The 18,896-nt window shown below is 37.2% G+C and overlaps 1 protein-coding gene across 16 annotated transcripts in view; it reads right to left on the bottom strand.

Moving 5' to 3' along the window:
* RALYL (RALY RNA binding protein like) overlaps window positions 1–18,896 on the bottom strand; it is an 820,624-nt gene that overhangs the window by 66,263 nt on the left and 735,465 nt on the right. For all 16 annotated transcript variants that reach the window (XM_043977742.1, XM_043977749.1, XM_043977750.1 and 13 more), the window contains one exon: window positions 3,885–3,998. In XM_043977742.1, the coding sequence (XP_043833677.1) occupies window positions 3,885–3,998 (114 nt within the window). The remainder of the gene's footprint in view (window positions 1–3,884; window positions 3,999–18,896) is intronic.

The following is an 18,896-nucleotide window of genomic DNA, read 5'->3' as shown; positions in this document are numbered from 1 at the left end:
CATAAACTATAGCTAATAGACAAACATACAAGCAAAAAATAAATGCATCTAAGGCTTATTAATAGAAGTAGTATGTCGAGATTGTGAGAAGAAATACATAGGGCACTGAAACAAAACATAGATGGAGAGAGTTATTACCCTGCTAATCAGACAATTCCTAAATGAGGCAGCACAATTTAAGGGAGATATCTCCAAACCAGATAAAATGTAGGGGAGAGTAGGCAGGTTTGTCAGAAGTCTAGAACTAGCTCAGTTAAATGATGAAGCAAGGAAAGAAGTGAAAGTATGAATAAAATGATGTCTTTGTGTTCTTTGATTTGAATAATCTAAATTTTTAACCTAAGATCCACGAATTTGGAAAGGAAACAAATATAGCTTCATTTTCACTAAAACCTCTAACCAAAATTTAGCATTCCCTTCAATTAAGATTGCAAGTAATATATTACAGTTGGCTCAGGCATCACCAGGCTGCTATAGGGACCTGTGATACACAGAAAAAAGTTTGGAAACTGATCAAAATTATTCCTGTTTCCTAGAATAATGTATTCCATAGAGAAATGTGTCATATGCATTGAGTAATGATTATATAGAATCATAACATTTTTGTTTTTGCAGGGCATTGAGGGTTAAGTGACTTGCCCAGGGCCACACAGCTAGTAAGTGTCAAGGGTCTGAGACCAGATTTGAGCTCAAGTCCTCCTGAATCCAGGGCCGGTGCTTTATCCATTGCACCACCTAGCTGCCCCCTGAATCATAACATTTTAAGTGGAAGGTATCTTAAGGGATCAGCCAACTCATTTTTCAGATGATGAAAATGAGGACCTTGTAGATTAAGCCAACAAGGTCATACAACTGATGGGTAACAGAACCAGGACTAAAACCCAGTCTCCAGTGCAGTGTCCTTTTCATTAAATCCTTATCAAGGAAATATGCAGTATATGATGGTGTGAGTTAAAAAAATCGTGATTCCTGATGAAATAGAACTTGTCATCTAAATAGTGGAGAAAGAATACTGGACAACAGGATCATAGGTTTGGAGCTAGAAGGGGCTTTAGAATGCATGTGGTCCAATGTCCTTATTTTATAGACCAGGAAACTCAGACCCAGAGATATTAAGTAACTCGTCCAGAGTCACAGAGTTAGTGTCAAAACTTAGCTCAAAACTGATGTACATCGGTAGTCAACCGTTAATTAGCTACACTAATGGAATGAACTGGTCTGTGGGGGAGGAAAAATAATTTATTTACATTTGAACATTGGTGTTTCTAGTGTCCTAACAATGGGTATAAACACACCAAGCAAAGAAAAAAAATACACCCTGACACTCAGCTCAGGAGATACTGAGAATCTGCTCATTTCCCCACTTTGGTCTCTGCACAGCTCCTCTTATAATTTAATCCTTTTGAGACTTGGCAGGTCACCCTCAGGACCAGATTAAGCAGAATAGTTTCCTTTCTTTCTTTCTTTTTTTTTTTTTTGCAGGGCAATGGGAGTTAAGTGACTTGCCCAGGGCCACACAGCTAGTACACGTTAAGTGTCTGAGGCTGGATCTGAACTTAGGTACTCCTGAATCCAGGGCCAGCACTTTATCCACTGTGCCACCTACCTGCCCCCCCAGAATAGTTTTCTAATCAAACTTTTCCAGAAAAAAGGTTGTAGTTAAAAAGTATAGGTTTAAATAGCTTCCCTGTGAGATGCAGAATCTATGCAAAATAATAGTGAACTGAGCATGAAATGTACAAAACAAGTAACTAAGAAGCATTAGATGGAAGTAATCAGCATAGCTAGATAGTAACCAATCAAGTAATTAAAGGTAGTACCTTAGGTGCTTATCGATAAATCAGAAAGTAAGAATGGTTATAGAAAAAACTATAATTCTGATAAACTCTTTTAATCATGATGACTGTATATATAGCTCTCATTCCTTTCCTTTGAGAAAACTTGGAAAATGATAGCTTTCAGCTTCAAATTCCAACTGAAGGACATCTATATAAATGTACTTCAGAAGAAGATACTAAGAGAAACAAGGAGTAAATTAATTAATTCAATTTCTCTTCTCTTGTGTTAATGTGAGGGGCATGTAATAGTCCCAAGGGAACAAACAGCCTTCGGTCTTTAAAGAAACTTTCTGATTGGGTATGGTTACAGGCATGGAAAGCAATTGGGTGCCATCCTCTCTTCAGAAGGAAGCTTTTGAATTACAGTATAACATTTACAGCTGATCATTCAGGAAGATATGTGGAGGTGTTTTTCAGCATAGCAGTCTAGAAGATGTAACATGATCCCATAAGGATCAAATCTTTCTTTTTGAGGTGATTTATATTTAAATGAGTTCACCATAATCCTTTAAACTGAAGTGCAAATTGGTTATCAAAGTCCATTGCTGGAAGGGTTGTTCTGCATGATAATGAATTTCACAATGTTTCCTAAAATGGAAATATTGATTTCAACAGTACCACAGGATATTTCAGTTAGAGAAAAAATTTCAAGATATTGTCACAACATGACAGGGTATATAAAAATTATACACCTCTAAACTTTCTTATGAAAAAATTGTGGATAAACATTTGGGGGGGGGCAGAGAAAGGAAGGAAGGAAGGATCCAGGCTTGTAATTTCGGATAGAGAAACAAAATTCCTCTACTTAATTAGATTTGCAACTGTTTCACAATAGGTATGTGTAAGAGGTAGGGATTTTACTCAAGTCTTTTTTTTTTTGTGGGGGCAATGAGGGTTAAGTGACTTGCCCAGGGTCACACAGCTACTAAGTATCAAGTGTCTGAGGCCACATTTGAACTCAGGTCCTCCTGAATCCAGGGCCAATGCTTTATCCACTGTGCCACCTAGCTGCCCCCACTCAGGTCTTTCTTACTACCAGGCTGACCTCTCCACTACCCTACACTGCCTTTCTTGGACATAAATATATCCTTGGGGTGGTGTAAGGGAGGAATTATGAATGAGAAATCATTAACTTTTGTAAGTTCTTAAAGGATTTTTATTTGTCTAGGAATTCCATAAAAATAAGTAAAAATAAGGGAGTAAGCAAACAGAAAGAATGTTTGAAATATTTCAATATTTGTTTCTGTGGTTCTTTTATTTCTATAGCCACTTTTTCCTCTAGTGATGTCAGTTGTTATCCATACTCCTGACTTGTAGAGCTCCTACAGTCAGAGATGATGGTTTCTTTGCAACAATCATATAGGATCAGACCCCTTAAGTTTAAGCAAGAGATCCCAGCTGTTGCCACTGATAATTAGTTTTCTCAGCCAAATGACCTCCCACTGAGTGGCTCTGAATGTCTTGGACCAAATGAATGTGGGTTATGGTGGTTCTAGCAGAAGCCTTATGCCTGAGTTGGTATCCCAAGTGATAATATAGGGCTAGAGTACAATCAATTTCTTATACTAACCAGCATCATACCAACCATATTGGTGTTTTCTGAATGATGGAAGTGAAGGGGGAATCCAGTCAGGGGACAGGACTTCCCTTTGCATTGCAGATTTGAATGCCAATATATTAGATTTTCTTGTGGTTAGTGCTATGAAAATATGTCTTTTCATTGCAATGGTATTCCATCAAATGCTTTTAATCCTTAACCATATGTTGGTACTGATAGAGGTCAGATGTAAATCCCAAACTCCCTTCTCTTTTAAAAATTGTCAATCCCAGAATAAGCAGTTATTCATAATCTTTGAAAGGGCAAAATTCTACTCCATCACTTCAAGTCCCAGTTTTGTGGCTTTTATGACCAGCATCTATAATACATAGTAAAAACTCAGCAAAGTTTCTCCTCTTATTCTGTGCTGTCAGTGTGACTGATCATGCTGGCCTGGTTTCATTTACCTCCTAATGACCTGTCTATGACTACACATCATTTTCACTTACCTGCCTCAGCCTTCTGCTGCTTTTCAATCTTCTCCAGTCTCCCTAGCAAGGAGTCAATTTTAGTTTTGATTTGGGTTAATTCTTTCTTGATTGTCTGTAACTCATCTGATTTCACTGGAAGGGGGGACAAAGGAAAGAAAGAGACATAACATGAAATACACTCTGATTAACTCAAAGAGCTCCCACACTCTGTGTGCCCTTGCCAAGGTATGCAGCATTGCACCTAATATTACTGGCTTTTCATTTCTTATAGGACTCTTGGGAATGGACATTTAAAATGGACTTCTGTCAGATTATAGATACTGAATCTCAATAGTATGCATGTGAGCTACTAAATCCAATTGACAGTGTGGGTTATACAAAGAGACGGAGAGTTTGGAAATAAGATATAAAACGACTCAAAGCATAATAATAGGTTCAGTCTTGAAAAGTTATGGCAATGTCTATAAGTCTATAACACAGACTGCATTTAAAGAGAGGAATGACTGAATCACAATAGGCACAAAATCATTTCCTAACACTATTTTGTAAGGCTGTGTTGTAATATTACATCTCATCAGGAACTTTAAATTTTTATCTAGGAGCTAGGCAATATGCTGAAACCAATATATAACATTAACCTTTGAAAATGATCATTTATGAGGTTTTTATGATAATCCAAGCAAGTAGTAATGCGGGCACAGTTGAATTTGGTGATCACCATAAGAGTAGAAAGGAAGAAACAAAGCATTCATCAGTTAGTGATCAAGAATTTATCAAGTACTTAATATGTGCCAGGCACTATGCTAAGTGCTAGGCATACATAGCCAAAAATATTCCCTACCCTCAAGGAGCTCACGTCTAAAGTAGAAGACATTATAAAAACAACTGAGTACAAGTAAGATATATACTGGATAAACAGGAAGTAACTTCAGAGAGAAGACATTAACATTAAGGGCCTCTTTTAAAGGCTTCTTGCAGAAGGTGAGATTTTAGCTGGGATATGATAGGAAGATGGGAAACAGAAGTTAGGAGGGAGAGATGTTCAAGCATGGGGGATAGCCAGTGAAACTGCCCAGTCTGGAGATGGAGTTTTCTGTGAGAGGAACATGAAGGAGGCCTGTGTTACTTCATTACTGAATTAATGGGAAGAGTAAAATATAAGAAGTAAAATATAAGACTTGGAAAGGTCGAGGTTACAAAGGACATTAAAAGTCAAACAGAGAGGGACAGCTAGGTGGTGCAGTGGATAGTGCACCGGCCCTGGATACAGGAGGACCTGAGTTCAAATCTGGCCTCAGAAACTTGACACTTACTAGCTGTGTGACCCTGGGCAAGTGACTTCACCCTCATTGCCTGGCCAAAAAACAAAACAAAAAACCAAAAAAAGTCAAACAGAGGATTTATATTTAATCTGGGAGTTAACTGGGAGCTGACAGAATTGATTTAATGGGTGGGTGACATGGTCAGACCTGTGCTTTTGGAAACTCTGACATCTGAGCAGAAGATGAACTGGAGTGGAGAGTTTTGGGATAGGAATACCAATGAGCAGGTTCTTGCAATAGTCCAGAAGTAAGGTGATGAGAACTGCCACGAGGGTGGTGGCAGCATCAGAGGAGAGAGGGGAGATATTATGAAAGTAGAATTGATAGAACCTGGGGTAAGAGAGTTAGTATGACATTTAGGTTATATATTTGGGTGACCTGGAGGTTGATTGTACCCTTGATGGTAATGGGGAAGCTAAGAAGAGAGGAGGGTTTAGGAGGAAAGACAATGGATTTCCTTTTGGACATATTGAGTTTAAGATGTTTACAACATGTCTAGTTTCGGATATCCAAAAAGCAGTTGGAGATATAAAACTAGGAATCAGTGGAGAGACTAGGGCTGAATAAATAGAACTGAGAATCATCTACATTGAGATGACCACTGAATCTGTGGTTGCTGAAGAGATCACAAAACAAAAGAATATAACAAGAGAAAAGAAGGTCAAGAAAAAAAAAAGATATATGGGACCTTACAGTTAGTGGCTAAGACCTGAATGATGATTCAGGAAAGGAGGATGAGAAAGAGTAATCAGACAGGTAGTAGAAGAACCAGGAAAGATAAGCATAGTGTAAACTTACATAAAAGAGTGAATAAAGGAGAAGAGTGTGATCAACAATGTCAAAGGTAACAGAGAGGTCCACAAGGATGATGAGTTAGAAAAGACCATTAGATATGGCAATTAATATATCATTGGTAACTTTGAAGTGAGCAGTTACAGCTGATGTTTAAGTAAGAAGAAAGATTTTATCAAGTTAAGAAAAGGGAGAGAAAGGAACGGAAGCAGCAATGGTAGATAGCTTTCTAAAGGAAGGAGATATAGAATGATATGAAAGGGATAAGATATAGGATGATAGCTAGCAGAATAGATGGCTCATGTGAGGAATTTTTTGAACATGAGGGAGACAAGGGCATGTGTATATGCAGGAGTGAAGCAGTCAGAAAGCAGGAAGAGATGGAAAATTAGTGAGATAGTAGGAATGACAGAGCGGGTATTTACTAAAGAAGATGGCACATACTGGCATCACTTGGACACTTGGAAAGAAAAATCACCTCTTCAATTAAAGCAGGGATGAAGGAGGAGTTAGTGGGGGATGGGCATCTGAGTAATGTGAGAAGAGAAGAGGAAAAGTGGGAACTCAGTAATTGGACTAAATTTTTTCAGTGAAATATGACTCAAAGTCCACAGCTGCAAAGGTGGGAGAAGGGAGTGCTGTGGGAGATATGAAGAGGGATGAAAGGATTTGGAAAACCTGCTATCATGAGTGGATAGTGAATCAATTAGAGAGGTGAAAAAGGATTATTTTGTCACAGGGATGGCTCAGTTGAGATGATATAATATGTATTTGTTGTGGACCTAGTCAGTATGGTTTTCTGATTTTCCCCAGGTCCTTTCAATAGCATATAAATAGAAACAAAGGCAGTGGATAGTGGGAGTGCGACAAGGCTGGGGATTGGTAGAAGACAATTGAAGGATATGAGAGAAGAGAAAGTAGAATTGACCTTTTGGATTGGCACCAAGAGGTGCCAATAGGGTAGTCAGGTCAGGAGTGATGGCCCTCACAAACCTGAGGGGTTAGTGGGGTCCGACATACTGGTGTGGATGAAGAATGGGATTAGGGGTTGTAAGGCAGGGGAAAAGATAGAATGATAATTGATTGTGATTAGATGGAAGAATTTCAGAGTTCATAACTGTGGAACATGACCAGATTAAGAGAATTACCATCAGACGTTGTGGAGGCAGAATTAACAAGAGGTAGGAACTAGATGGGAGGAATTAAGGAAAGAGAAGAAACAAGGAAGACACTAAAGTTAGGTCTCAAAACTGGGTGACTGGGAGATTGATGGTGCCATTAAAACATATGGGAATTATGAAGAGGAGAGAAGTTTAGGGTAGGTTATAAATTCCCTTTTTTGGATAAGTTTTGTTTCAGATACCTACAGTACATCAGGGAGGAGATATCCATGAGGCAGTTAATGACATATGGTTGGAATTGAAGGAAGAAGTTAGGGCTGGATAACTCCTAGATAGATCCAGGAGTCAGTTATCTGCATAGAGAGTATGCTAAAATTCATGAAAACCCATGAGATCTCCAGAATAAGACATAAAGGAAGAAGAATAACCCATTTTTCATCTTATTCCCAGAATAATGTTTCTTATAAATTAGCTAGCCATATCATTTCTATGTTCAGAAATGTTCAATGGCACCCAATTATTTATTAATAAAATTTCAAGTTATTTTTTCCTGTCATCCAAGGCCCTTCATAGAGTGACATAAATCTTTCATACATATTCCACATAAGTCATTCCCAACTGATGGGCATTCCTTTGATTTACAATTCTTAGCCACCACAAAAAAGAGATGCTATAAATATTTTTGTGCAAATAGGTATTTTTCTCTATCTGGTGTGGAAATTTTATTTTGATTTGGGGACCCTCCCTTTAGGCTGAGATTAGAAAGCCTTAGGCCCTCAGGGTCTCTTCTGTGTGGGAGGGGCCTGGTGCCCCCTCCCCTCTGCTTCAGCTGAAGCCAAGAAGCCCCGTGGGCTATACAAGAAGCCAGGTCAGACAGCTGGGGGGAAAAAGCCCCCAGCTCCCTCTGACCTGAGCGGAGGTATCCGAGAGATCCTGGCTTATCCAGGCTGGGCTCTGGTGTAGCCGTGAGGCTCGAGCGCAGCCCCCAACACCAGCCACAGCCCTGGATGGAGGATTAGCTTGGTCTGTGGGGGCGCAGGATAGGAACCCAAGATTTGAGTGGAGAGAAGAAAGGATATTATAGCCCTGGAAGTGAGACAGGGGGAGGACGGACAGATAGAGAGACTGGGGGCTGCTGATGAGATGGCAAAGGTGGAGAAGACAGACAGGGGGCTACAAGATGCAGGAGAAGAGGAGAAGGACTAGGAGCAGAGAAAAGAGAGGCCAAGGGCAGACTGACGGAGCAGACAGACAGACAGACAGAAGGTTGGTGAGAGAGAAACACAGGGGTTCAGCGGTGGCAGTAAGGAGAGGAATGTTAGAAGCAGGGGGATTTACAAAGTGAAAGGGGCTCGGAGTTAGAATAAAGGACCTGAGTGCCCTAAGCAAGAGGCGGCTAAGGCCCTTATTGTATTAAAGAAGGTCCAGGCACAGCAGGTGGGAAAGAGATGCAGTGGAAAGAGACACAGTCAGGTTGTACATTTTATTTCCCTGTAATCTTAATTTTAAATAGTATCTCATAAATAAACTCTGCTTTGATTATTTAGTTAAGAGGCTTCTTAATATTTTGCTTATCAATTTGGGTGAGTGGAGCAGTGTGGTGGAACTTTATAAACAGCCCATGCTAAGTTAATAGCAGTCAGATAGCCAGTCAGTCAAAAGTCCCCAGATTAGTCTTCAGTCAGCTTAGCCCCCCCCCAAATTAGGCAAATCATTTAAATATTTTCTACATTGGATATCTGTCTTCCAAATACTTTCAAATAATGCTATAAACCTATTCCTGGAGTATCAGAAACCCACAAAAGGACAGAGTGAAGTAAATTTCTAGCAAAAATAACTTAGAACGTTTGACAGGAAAGGTTTGTGGCATGGAAGAGAAAGTGGGGCACAGTCCAGTTTGGCAGGGCAGACCTGGCCTCAGCAAACAGGAACAGACCTTGGGAGCCACTTAATCAGCAGCAACAGTAGCTGCTTTCAGATCTCTCAGCCCACAAACAGTAAGGAGGTTGAGCAACTGGTAAGAAGGAGATTTACAGGGGTCACTTTGCTAGTACTGGGGCAGGATTCTGTTGCTTTGCCCATACATGGATCCAGGTTCCTGTCCTGGGTGGTAGTCACAGATTGAGGAAGAGCACATAGCACACCAGAGCTTGGCAGCTGGGACCCTCCTCACAGTTCCATGTCAGAAAAGAGGGTATGTGGTCACTCACAGAACAGAGCACAGCCAGGAGAATAGTAAACACAATTCTCCTTAGATCATACCACCCTGGATGAACTAAAAATTAGGGGTCCCTAGATATATCTTCTGAAAAAGAGCTTCACAAACCTTCTGAAGCCATGGACAGTGTGCTCTCCACCCTGGAACAGAGCCCTACTTTAACAAAGAGAAAAAGTCAAGCAATAGGCTGGGAAAATGAGCAAACAAGAGAAAAAATACTGACCATAGAAAGTTACTATGATGACAAGGAAGATCAAAACACACACTCAGAAGAAGATAACAAAGTTAAAACTCCTATATGCAAAGCCTCAAGAAAATGTGAATTGGTCTCAGCCGTGGAAGAGGTCAAAAAGGATTTTGAAAATCATCTAAGAGAGGTAGATGAAAAATTGGAAAGAGAAATGAGAATGATACAAGAAAATCATGAAAAAAGATTCAACAGCTTGGTAAAGGAGACACAAAAATATTAAAGAAAAATATTATTTTTCTTGATTTTTGTTTATGTTTTCTTTTCTAACATGTACAAATGTAGGAACATTTGCATGACTACACATATATAACCTATATGAATTGCTTGTCTTCTCAAAGGGGGGCAGGAAGCAGGAAGGGACAGAATTTGGAACTCAAACTTTTAAAAATGAATATTAAAATGTTTTTAATATGTAATTAGGGAAAATAAATATTATATAACAAAAATACTTTTGAGGAAGGATAGGATAAAAAGGGAAAGAAAAGAAGAAAAAGAAGAATATGGGATAGAGAGAAAGAAATAGTACTCATAACTGTGAATGTGAATGGGATGAGCTCACCCTAAAATGAAAGCAGATAGCAGATGGATTAGAAAATATAATCCAACAATATGTTGTTTTAAAAAGAGACATATTTGAAACAGAAAGACACACAATTTAAATAAAGGCTAGAAGAGAATCTAATATTATTCAGCTGAAATAAAAAAAGCAAGGGTAGCACTCATTATCTAGACAAAGCAAAAATAAAAATAGACCTAATTTTAAAAGATAATCAGGAAACTACATTTTTGCGAAAAGGTACCAAAAACATGAAGTCTATCAAAAAATTTTAACAAGTTTATCTGATGAGGCTCTCACTTTCTCAAATATAACTGAGTATAGAGTATGTACTGGCTATAGAATTGAGTCAAATTTATCAAATAAGAACCATTTTCCAATTGATATATGGTCAAAGTATATAGACCATTTTCAGAAGAAATCAAAGCTATCTAAATTCACATGAATAAATGCTCAAATCATTATCATTTAGAGAAATGCAAATTAAAATAACTCTGAGGTATCACTTCACACCTAACAAAAATTACAAATACTGGGGGAAATAGGTATACTAATGAATTGCTATGAACTGGTCCAACTATTCTGGAGAACAGTTTGAAACTATGGCCAAAGGGTTATAAAATTGTGCATACCCTTTGATCCAGCAATATTACTACTAGGTCTGTAAAACAAAGAGATAAATAAAAGAGAAAAAGGACCTAGACATACAAAAATTTTTTATAGTAGCTCTTTTTGTGGTGGCGAAGAACTTCAAATTAAAGGATTGCTAATGATTTGGGGAATGGCTGAACAAGTTGTGACATACAATTGTGATACAGTATTATTGTGCTATAAGAAATATTGAGGGGGATGGTTTCAGAGAAACATGGCAAGACCTATATGAACTGATGCAAAGAAGAACTGGGAGATCATTGTGCACAGTAGTAGTACTGTTGTAATTATGATCAGCTGTGAAAAACTTGGCTGCTCTAGTCAGTGTAATGATCCAAGAGAATTCCAAAGGACTCATAATGAAAAAAAATGCTATCTACTTGCAGAAAGAGAACTAATGAACTGAGTGCAAATTGAAGTATAATTTTCTCATTGAATTTTTCTTGTTTTTTTGAAATATGGCTAATACGAAAATCTATTTTGCAAGATTTCACAGATATAACTGATACTATATTGCTTATCTTCTCAGTGACTGGGGGAAGTATGGAAGGGAGGGAGTGAATTTGGAACTCAAAATTTTAAAATAAAAGAATGTTAAAAATAAATAAATAATAACCCTCCCCCCCCACACTTTGTACCACCCCAAGGAAACTAGTTCTGTATTTTACAATTAGTAGGTTCTCAAATCAGACCACCAAAGCAGTCACCAACCTTATCTATTCACAGAGTTGGCCCCAAAGGAATGAGTCCTTTCCTTACAGAAAACACAGGAAGGAAGCCGAAGGCAGCCTGCGTCTGACTAAAGAGATACAGGAAATAGATTATCTTGTTGGAGAAACAGGAAAGGTGACAATGTTACTGGATCATATAGTATGTTGGAGTGGGGGTAAGGGATGGGGTTTAGACTGTAAGAAGAGTGAAAAGGTAAGAGAATGACCACAGCTCAATATAGATGAGATGATTATAACTGACCCCAAGAGAAGGCAAAGCTGCTTAATTGTTACTTTGCTTTCAAGTCCTCTGCCAAGAATGATAATTGGACTTGATTCAACAGCACAAAATGGCTAACAGCTAGTTGATATCCAGATATTTAAGGGGACTTTAAAAGAGACCTAGCTGCCTTTGATGAGTTCAATTCATTTGGTTCAGAAGGCATAGATAAAATAAAACTAGGGTACTGAAAGAACTGGTAAATGTAGATGTTGAGTCATTTTCAGTAATCTCTGAAAGACTGAAGAACTGGAGAGGCAATACAATACTGGAAAATAGCAAATGTCCCAGTTAAGAAGAACAAAAAGGAAGAGGAAGGAGCATGCAAACTAGAGTCCAGTGAGCTTGACTGATTCTTAGCAAAATTCTAGAATATTATTAAAGGTATGGTTAATGGACATTCAGAAAAGGTAATAGTGATCACAAAGAGCCAGAAAAACTTTATCAGGAAAAAGTCATGTCAGACTAGTCTCATTTCCTTTGTTAATAAGGTTACTAGCCCAGTAGGTCAGAAGAATGCTATAGATATGGTTTATTCATCTTTAGTAAAGCACTTGATAAAGTCTCTTATTCCATTCATGCGGAAAAGGTAAAGTGTGGGCTCAATATTGCAATTAGATGGATTTGGAACTGATTAAACAACATGACAATAAGCCTGGCTAATGGTTTCCCATCAACTTCAGGCTTTTTTGTTAATAAAGTTATTAAAATAATTTTATTGCTTATTAATATCTTCATATGAGCATGGGTAAAATGAATAAAAACCATGAGAGTTAAACAAGTTATTTTTGCTACTTGTTAGTATTTGGTATAAGCAAATCATGCAATTTCAGTTTGAGTATGACCTCTACCATTTATTACTAATATTAATGGGCAAGTCACTTTTTCTCTATGGGAATTCATTTCTCATCTCTAAAATGATGATTATAATGAGGATAACAATAATATATCTATTTGACAGGGTATGATGAAAAATATAATATATTGAATTATAATTATAGGAAAAGTTAGATGGAAATTTTGAGTAAAAAGGTTATCATTATGTACAAATCATCAATAGGCATTTATTGAGCACCTACTATATGCTAAGCACTGTGTTAGATGCTGGGAATATAATTACAATAAATAAAACAATCCCGCTGGCAAAGAATTTATAGTCTAATGTAGACCAGATTTTGGGTTACCTATGCATTTCAATATCCATTGTAAGGTATTCCTATATATGTATGTGCCTGTATTGTATAAGTGAGTTGAGAATGATACAGGAAAGAAAGTTCTTCATTTCAATAATGCCTGCATATCCAATGTAGTTCTAAATTGCCAATGAATCATGATTTTCTATATCTACTTCCTTCTTTTTCATTTATAAATGATCTCACATTGGGCATTCCCTGAGGATTACTGAGCCAAATGGAACATTTAGTTTGAGACACTCTTCAGCCCTCAGGAAACATTTAATATTTAATCAAAATATATTACAATTCTATTTTTGCTTGAGCTATAGTCATAGTTCAATTATAATCTCATTTTCAAAGATTTTAAACTTAGAAAAATGCTTTATGCTTAAATCTTATTAACAAAAAAGATCAGGTGACATTTTTCCTTTAAAATTTTCAATTATAAAACCAGTTATTTATTTGTATTTTCTTAGGTTGCCAAGTTGTTTCTGAAATAAAAAAGCACAAGACAGGAATCTATGGGGAATTGCAGCTTTTTAAAATGTGAAACAACAGGCAGGACGAATACAGTTTTAAAATAAGGAATTATGCTTCATGTCAATTATTTGGGAGATTGAAGGTAGCAATTTTGAGTTGCAGATAAATCTGAAAAAAACATTTTCTGCCACAATTGCAATTGATTCTCCTTTAAAGAGTGGTTCACATTTCTTTTCCTTAGGAGCATGTCATGTAGCTTTACTTAAAGCTATCAAATAAAATGCCAGAAATTTTGTCCTACTGTTTTAAAATTTCAATGCAAGAGAAAATGGCAGGTCAAAATGGGATTGTTAATGAAAACTAATGGGAGTCCTTTCCCAAACTGCAAAATCATTTTTTGCAATAGCCTACTTATGCTTGTTTATACTTTAAAAATCTCAATGAGGTTCCTAAAACAACTTGAAACCTAAGAGCCTGCTATTGGTCTTCTCTCGTTTGAACCCACGATGTTTTGTTACTTTTGGACCTGATCCAATCTATTCTAATATGGTAATAATATAACTCTTTATGATGCTTTAGCTTACAAAGTATCATTCCTCACAACCACACTGTGTAATCAGCAGTTGATATTTTTATTCCCATTTTGAAGGAGGAAACTGAAGCTCAGAGAGGGAATGACTAATCCATGCTCATAGAATTATAGAATTTCAGAGTGGAAAGGGACCACTGACCACTTTAGTACAAAAATACCCCAAGAAGAATCTCCATTACAACAAACTAGAAAAGTGGTCATCTAGCTTTTGCTTGAAGACCCTAGCTAGAGGGAAACCTTTTCTGTCCAAAGACAGTCCATTACATTTTTTCTTTTAAGTGAGGCAATTGGGGTTAAGTGACTTGCCAAGGGTCACACAGCTAGTAAGTGTAAGTGTCTGAGGCCGGATTTGAACTCAGGTATTCCTGACTCCAGGGCTGGTGCTCTATCCATTGCACTACCTAGCTGCGCCAGTCCATTACATTCTAAATGTCGAAACCATTCTTAAACAAGCTCTTTGCAACTTCTACTCATTATGCTAGTTTTGACCTGAGACAAGAAGAAAAGTCTATTGCTCCCACCACAGGATAGCTTTCAAGTATGTAAAGAAAGCTAAACATTCCAGTTCCTCAATCCAATTCTTTTATGGTTGTGAATTTGAAGATCTTCATCATAATGGAGCTCTTCAGTTTATAATTATCTCTCCTAAACTCTTCCATGATACTCCAAATGTGGTCTGATCAGGGAAATGCACCTGTTATTGAAAGCTATTGTCTCCACAATGAAGTCCCAGGGCTAATCGCTCTTTGAGAGTAGGGGCTGTGTCATGGAAAATAAATTTACAAGATCCCTTGAGTCTTTAAGGATTCAGAATTCAGGGTTTCTATTATTCAGCTGATTTGTTATTGTTTTGTCATTTCAGTTGTGTCCAACTCATTTTACAAATGAGGAAGTGGAGGCAAACAGGGTAAGTGACTTGCCCAGGGTCACACTTATAGCTAGTAAGTAGCTCATCATGAAATTAACTACTACCTATTCTCAAATTTAGAAGAGTACCAGGCTTGGAGTCAGGGAAGACTCATGTCATGAGTTGAAATCTGGCCTCAGATGCTAACTTTGTGACCTTGGGGAAGTCACTTAACCCCATTTGTCTTAGTTCCCTCATCTGTAAATGAACCGGAAAAGTAAATGGCAAACACACTCTAGTATCTCTGCCAAGAAAACCCCCAATTGGGGCATGAAGAGGCAGACATGACTGAAAATGACTGAATAGCAAGCAACAACTCTACAGTTCAATCTCTTTAAGCCCTGATCATATCTTTTTTTTTTTAATTTAAGGGAAAGGTAGAAACAGATAAAGGATGTTCAATAAAGAATGATGACTATGCAATTTGATATCCTTGTTGCTCAATAAATCTGCAAAAAAAAAAAAAAGGACAAATGATGTAATCAGAAAGAATTAAAATAGCCTTATAGAAAGGAGGGCTTTGAAGAGAAATGCAGTCAACTGTCTGAAGCAACAAATATTTATGGATGTCTTTAATTGATGGGGATCCAAGAACCTGCCTAGGAACATAGAAAGCCTCTGTATTTTTTGAGAACCTCAGAGTAGCTGGCCCAGTCTTTTGTACATGCTAGACACTGAATAACTATTGATGATTGAGGTGAACTATTAGTGGTTTGTAGTCAGCTCTTGGATATTTATTTTTGCGACTGGATTACCCTACAAAATCTATATCTTATGTAGATAAGTCACTATAATTTTCAAGCATTTGATTTAAGAGGTAGACAACAGGTTTAGATCAAGGAGCTCAGATTTGATGTACTAAAGATATATTATGGTCTGGGGAAGCAAGGTGTGAACATATATTTATTTTTGAGCAGTCTGATACATTTGAAATAAAGTCTTCCCCCATCTAGTTATTTTATTATTCACATTCCTCCCCACAAGATGCTAGGAGTTTGTAATCCTTAAGCACAAATTCTGTGCCATTTACTGAAATCAATACAAAATTCCTCCATCATTAATTACTCTTGAATTATTTTAGAACATGAAAAGAACTTTTGGCCATAGGGCAGTCATTCTGTGCCCAGGGCAATTGCCATAGATAGCATTTTATGTTTAAATGTGAACCAGCTGCTATAATCTATGTAGGTATAGTTAAAGAAAATAAGATTGACAGAAGAACATTTTGAGATAAAAAGAAAGAAAGTGATAGACTTTTGTCTTGAAAAAGAATAGCAGCAAATGATCATTAAAGTGCCTGTGTCCAAAGAGCTAGAATAAATTGTAAGGAGGATATAAAAATTTAGATAAGCTATAATCTGTGCTTTAAAGAGTTCATAGGGAACAGAAAGAACTGTATATAGAATCCTTTCCTTAAACTTAGTAACATGGTGGGCATGGCAAGTAACTTCACCTCATCAGCCCTTATCTATAAATAGAGAAATAACACTTGAATTCTCACTCATGGTATTGTTGTAAAGTGGAAACATTTCAAGTGTTTTACAAAACTTAAAGCACCACATAATACTGGCTTTAATTATTATCATACTATTCTTATAGGGGATAAGGTAGCAACAAACAGGCTATAATGCCTTTTATATGATCAGTACATTTAGGGAGTTACAAAAGTTAATGCTTTGTGAGTAAAAATAGTGGCTGCTAATATGGAATATAACTTGGTATGATACAAATCATAGAGATGTTCAAGGGCAGAAGTTATGAGTTCCATTTTCACAAATGCTACTTTATAAGTCATGCTGAATAAGTCCTCTAACTGGTAGAGTAGTTCTGGGTTCAAGTTTTTCCACTTGAAATAAAGCAAAATGGCATTGAGGAAAATTAACAAAATCCCTGAGATCATTCATTTTGGCTCTTTTTTTGATGTGAATCTTTGTTTAGGAGCTGAAGGAAAAAAGAATAAATTAAGATTATCCATATTATCTCGACTATTTCCCCTAAACTATTTTTTTAAAATTTTTAAGTGAGAAAGAGACAAAGTAAATACAATTTCTTGGTTCTTCTCTCTGAAGAAGTTGTTTGGTTTTTCTGATAAGTTTTTGACAATATAAGCAGATTACATTGAGTTGTCAGTCAGAAAAATGATGTTTCTTCCTTATGCTGAGAAGAGAGATGTAATCTGAAAGGGAAATTGGGCGTACAAGACTATATTGAATATGTCTGTCTTTATCAAAAGTTGTTTGCTTCTTTAGTTTATGTTGTGTAAGGATTTATCTGCATTTCACTCTCACACATTGCTGCCAAATCTCCCTCCATAAAATTATCAGGGATTTGGGACAACTATGCAGATAATTCTAATATATTCTTCACCAGTCCCATCCCTCCCATTCCCCCGTTTCACATAACCTATTCCAAATAATGGTAAAATTTCTTCCAAAATGGATTGATTTGAGTTTAGAATAATATTTTCAAAATTGCTGGTGGTAACATAGCCTAGGAATTGCAGTAAAATGTCAAATGATGAGTAATGCTGTTATTCTTGTAGCATATAGTAAATGTATATCCCAGGTCTGTTGCCTGGTAAACTGGATAACTATTGTGGGCTTAATTCTAATCAATAAGTAGGACCTGGTTATCAAAGTGAAAAAGCACAGGATCCATGGGTGTCAAAGAATAAAGGTGCAGTAGAATCATTTTAATTCTGGAGTCATTTATAAATTCCTTATGCAGATAAGGGAGGTAATAGGAATCAGAATGGCACTATTCTCTAGACTTTAGGGAAAGTAGTTTTTTAAGTGTTCAGAGACAAAGCTGGTAGTTTTCCATGGCCACAGAATTTAAAAAGGGTAATTGATTTAAGGGGAGCAAAAACTTTCTTAAGAATGAAATTTTGAACACAAAACTATAAATGATATTGATAAGGAAGAATAAAAGGGAAAGTGACTGTGGATGATTCCACAGTTTAAACTCAAATGATTAAAGAACAAGGAGAGCTACGTTGGCACAGCAAAGAGAGCTTCAGGCCTGGAGTCAGGATAATCAGAGTTCAAATATTGCCTTAGACACTACTCATATGATTCTGGACAAGTCACTTAACTTCCATTTGTATCAACTTCCTTGTCTGTAAAATGGAGATAAATAATAGCATCCAACTCCTAGAGTTGTTGTGAGAATCAAATGAGTTAATAATTGTAAAGTGCTTTGCACAGTGCCTGGCACATAGTAAACACTATATAAATATTATCGTTTTCATGATGATGATGATGACAATGACGACAAGGAATGTGACTGTGGTCAACTTACTTAACCTGTTTGCCCTCAGTTTCCTCATCTGAAAAATGGGGATACCATAGCCCTGCTGCTTTTCTTACACCTGCCATATATTATTCAATTCATCGACAATGGCCTCCTGGATGTTCTATAACAAGACACACCATCCCTCAGCTCTGGGCATTTTCCCTGGCTGTACCCTATATCAAGAATGCTCTTTTTCAGGGCAGCTAGGTGGCGCATGGGATAGAGGCATCGGGCCCTGGACTCAGGAGTACCTGAGTTCAAAATCCGGCCTCAGACACTTAACACTTACTAGCTGTGTGACCCTGGGCAAGTCACTTAACCCCAATTGCCTCACTAAAAACAAAACAAAACCAACCAAACAAAAAAAAAGAATGCTCTTTTTCCTCATCTCCAACTATTGACTTCTCTGGCTTCCTCTAAGTCCCATCTAAAATTTCACCTTCTATGGAAAGTCTTTCCAAATTGCTCTTAATTACAGTGGCTTCCTTCTGTTAATTATTTCCTATATAATCCTATATGTAGCCTGCTGTGCATATATATGTTTGCATGTTGTCTCTCTCATTAGATTGTAAGCTCCTCTAGGGGATGGTCAATCTTTTGTCCTTTTATCTACCCCCCCCCCATGCTTAGCACAGTGCCTGGCACTATTGATTGATAAATTTGTTATGAGGATCAAGTGAGG

The sequence above is a fragment of the Dromiciops gliroides genome, chromosome 1, assembly GCF_019393635.1.
Source record: "Dromiciops gliroides isolate mDroGli1 chromosome 1, mDroGli1.pri, whole genome shotgun sequence".
Classification (NCBI taxonomy): domain Eukaryota; kingdom Metazoa; phylum Chordata; class Mammalia; order Microbiotheria; family Microbiotheriidae; genus Dromiciops; species Dromiciops gliroides.
The sequence above is the reverse complement of the archived record's forward strand: the minus strand, read 5'-3'. Positions and strand labels throughout refer to the sequence as shown.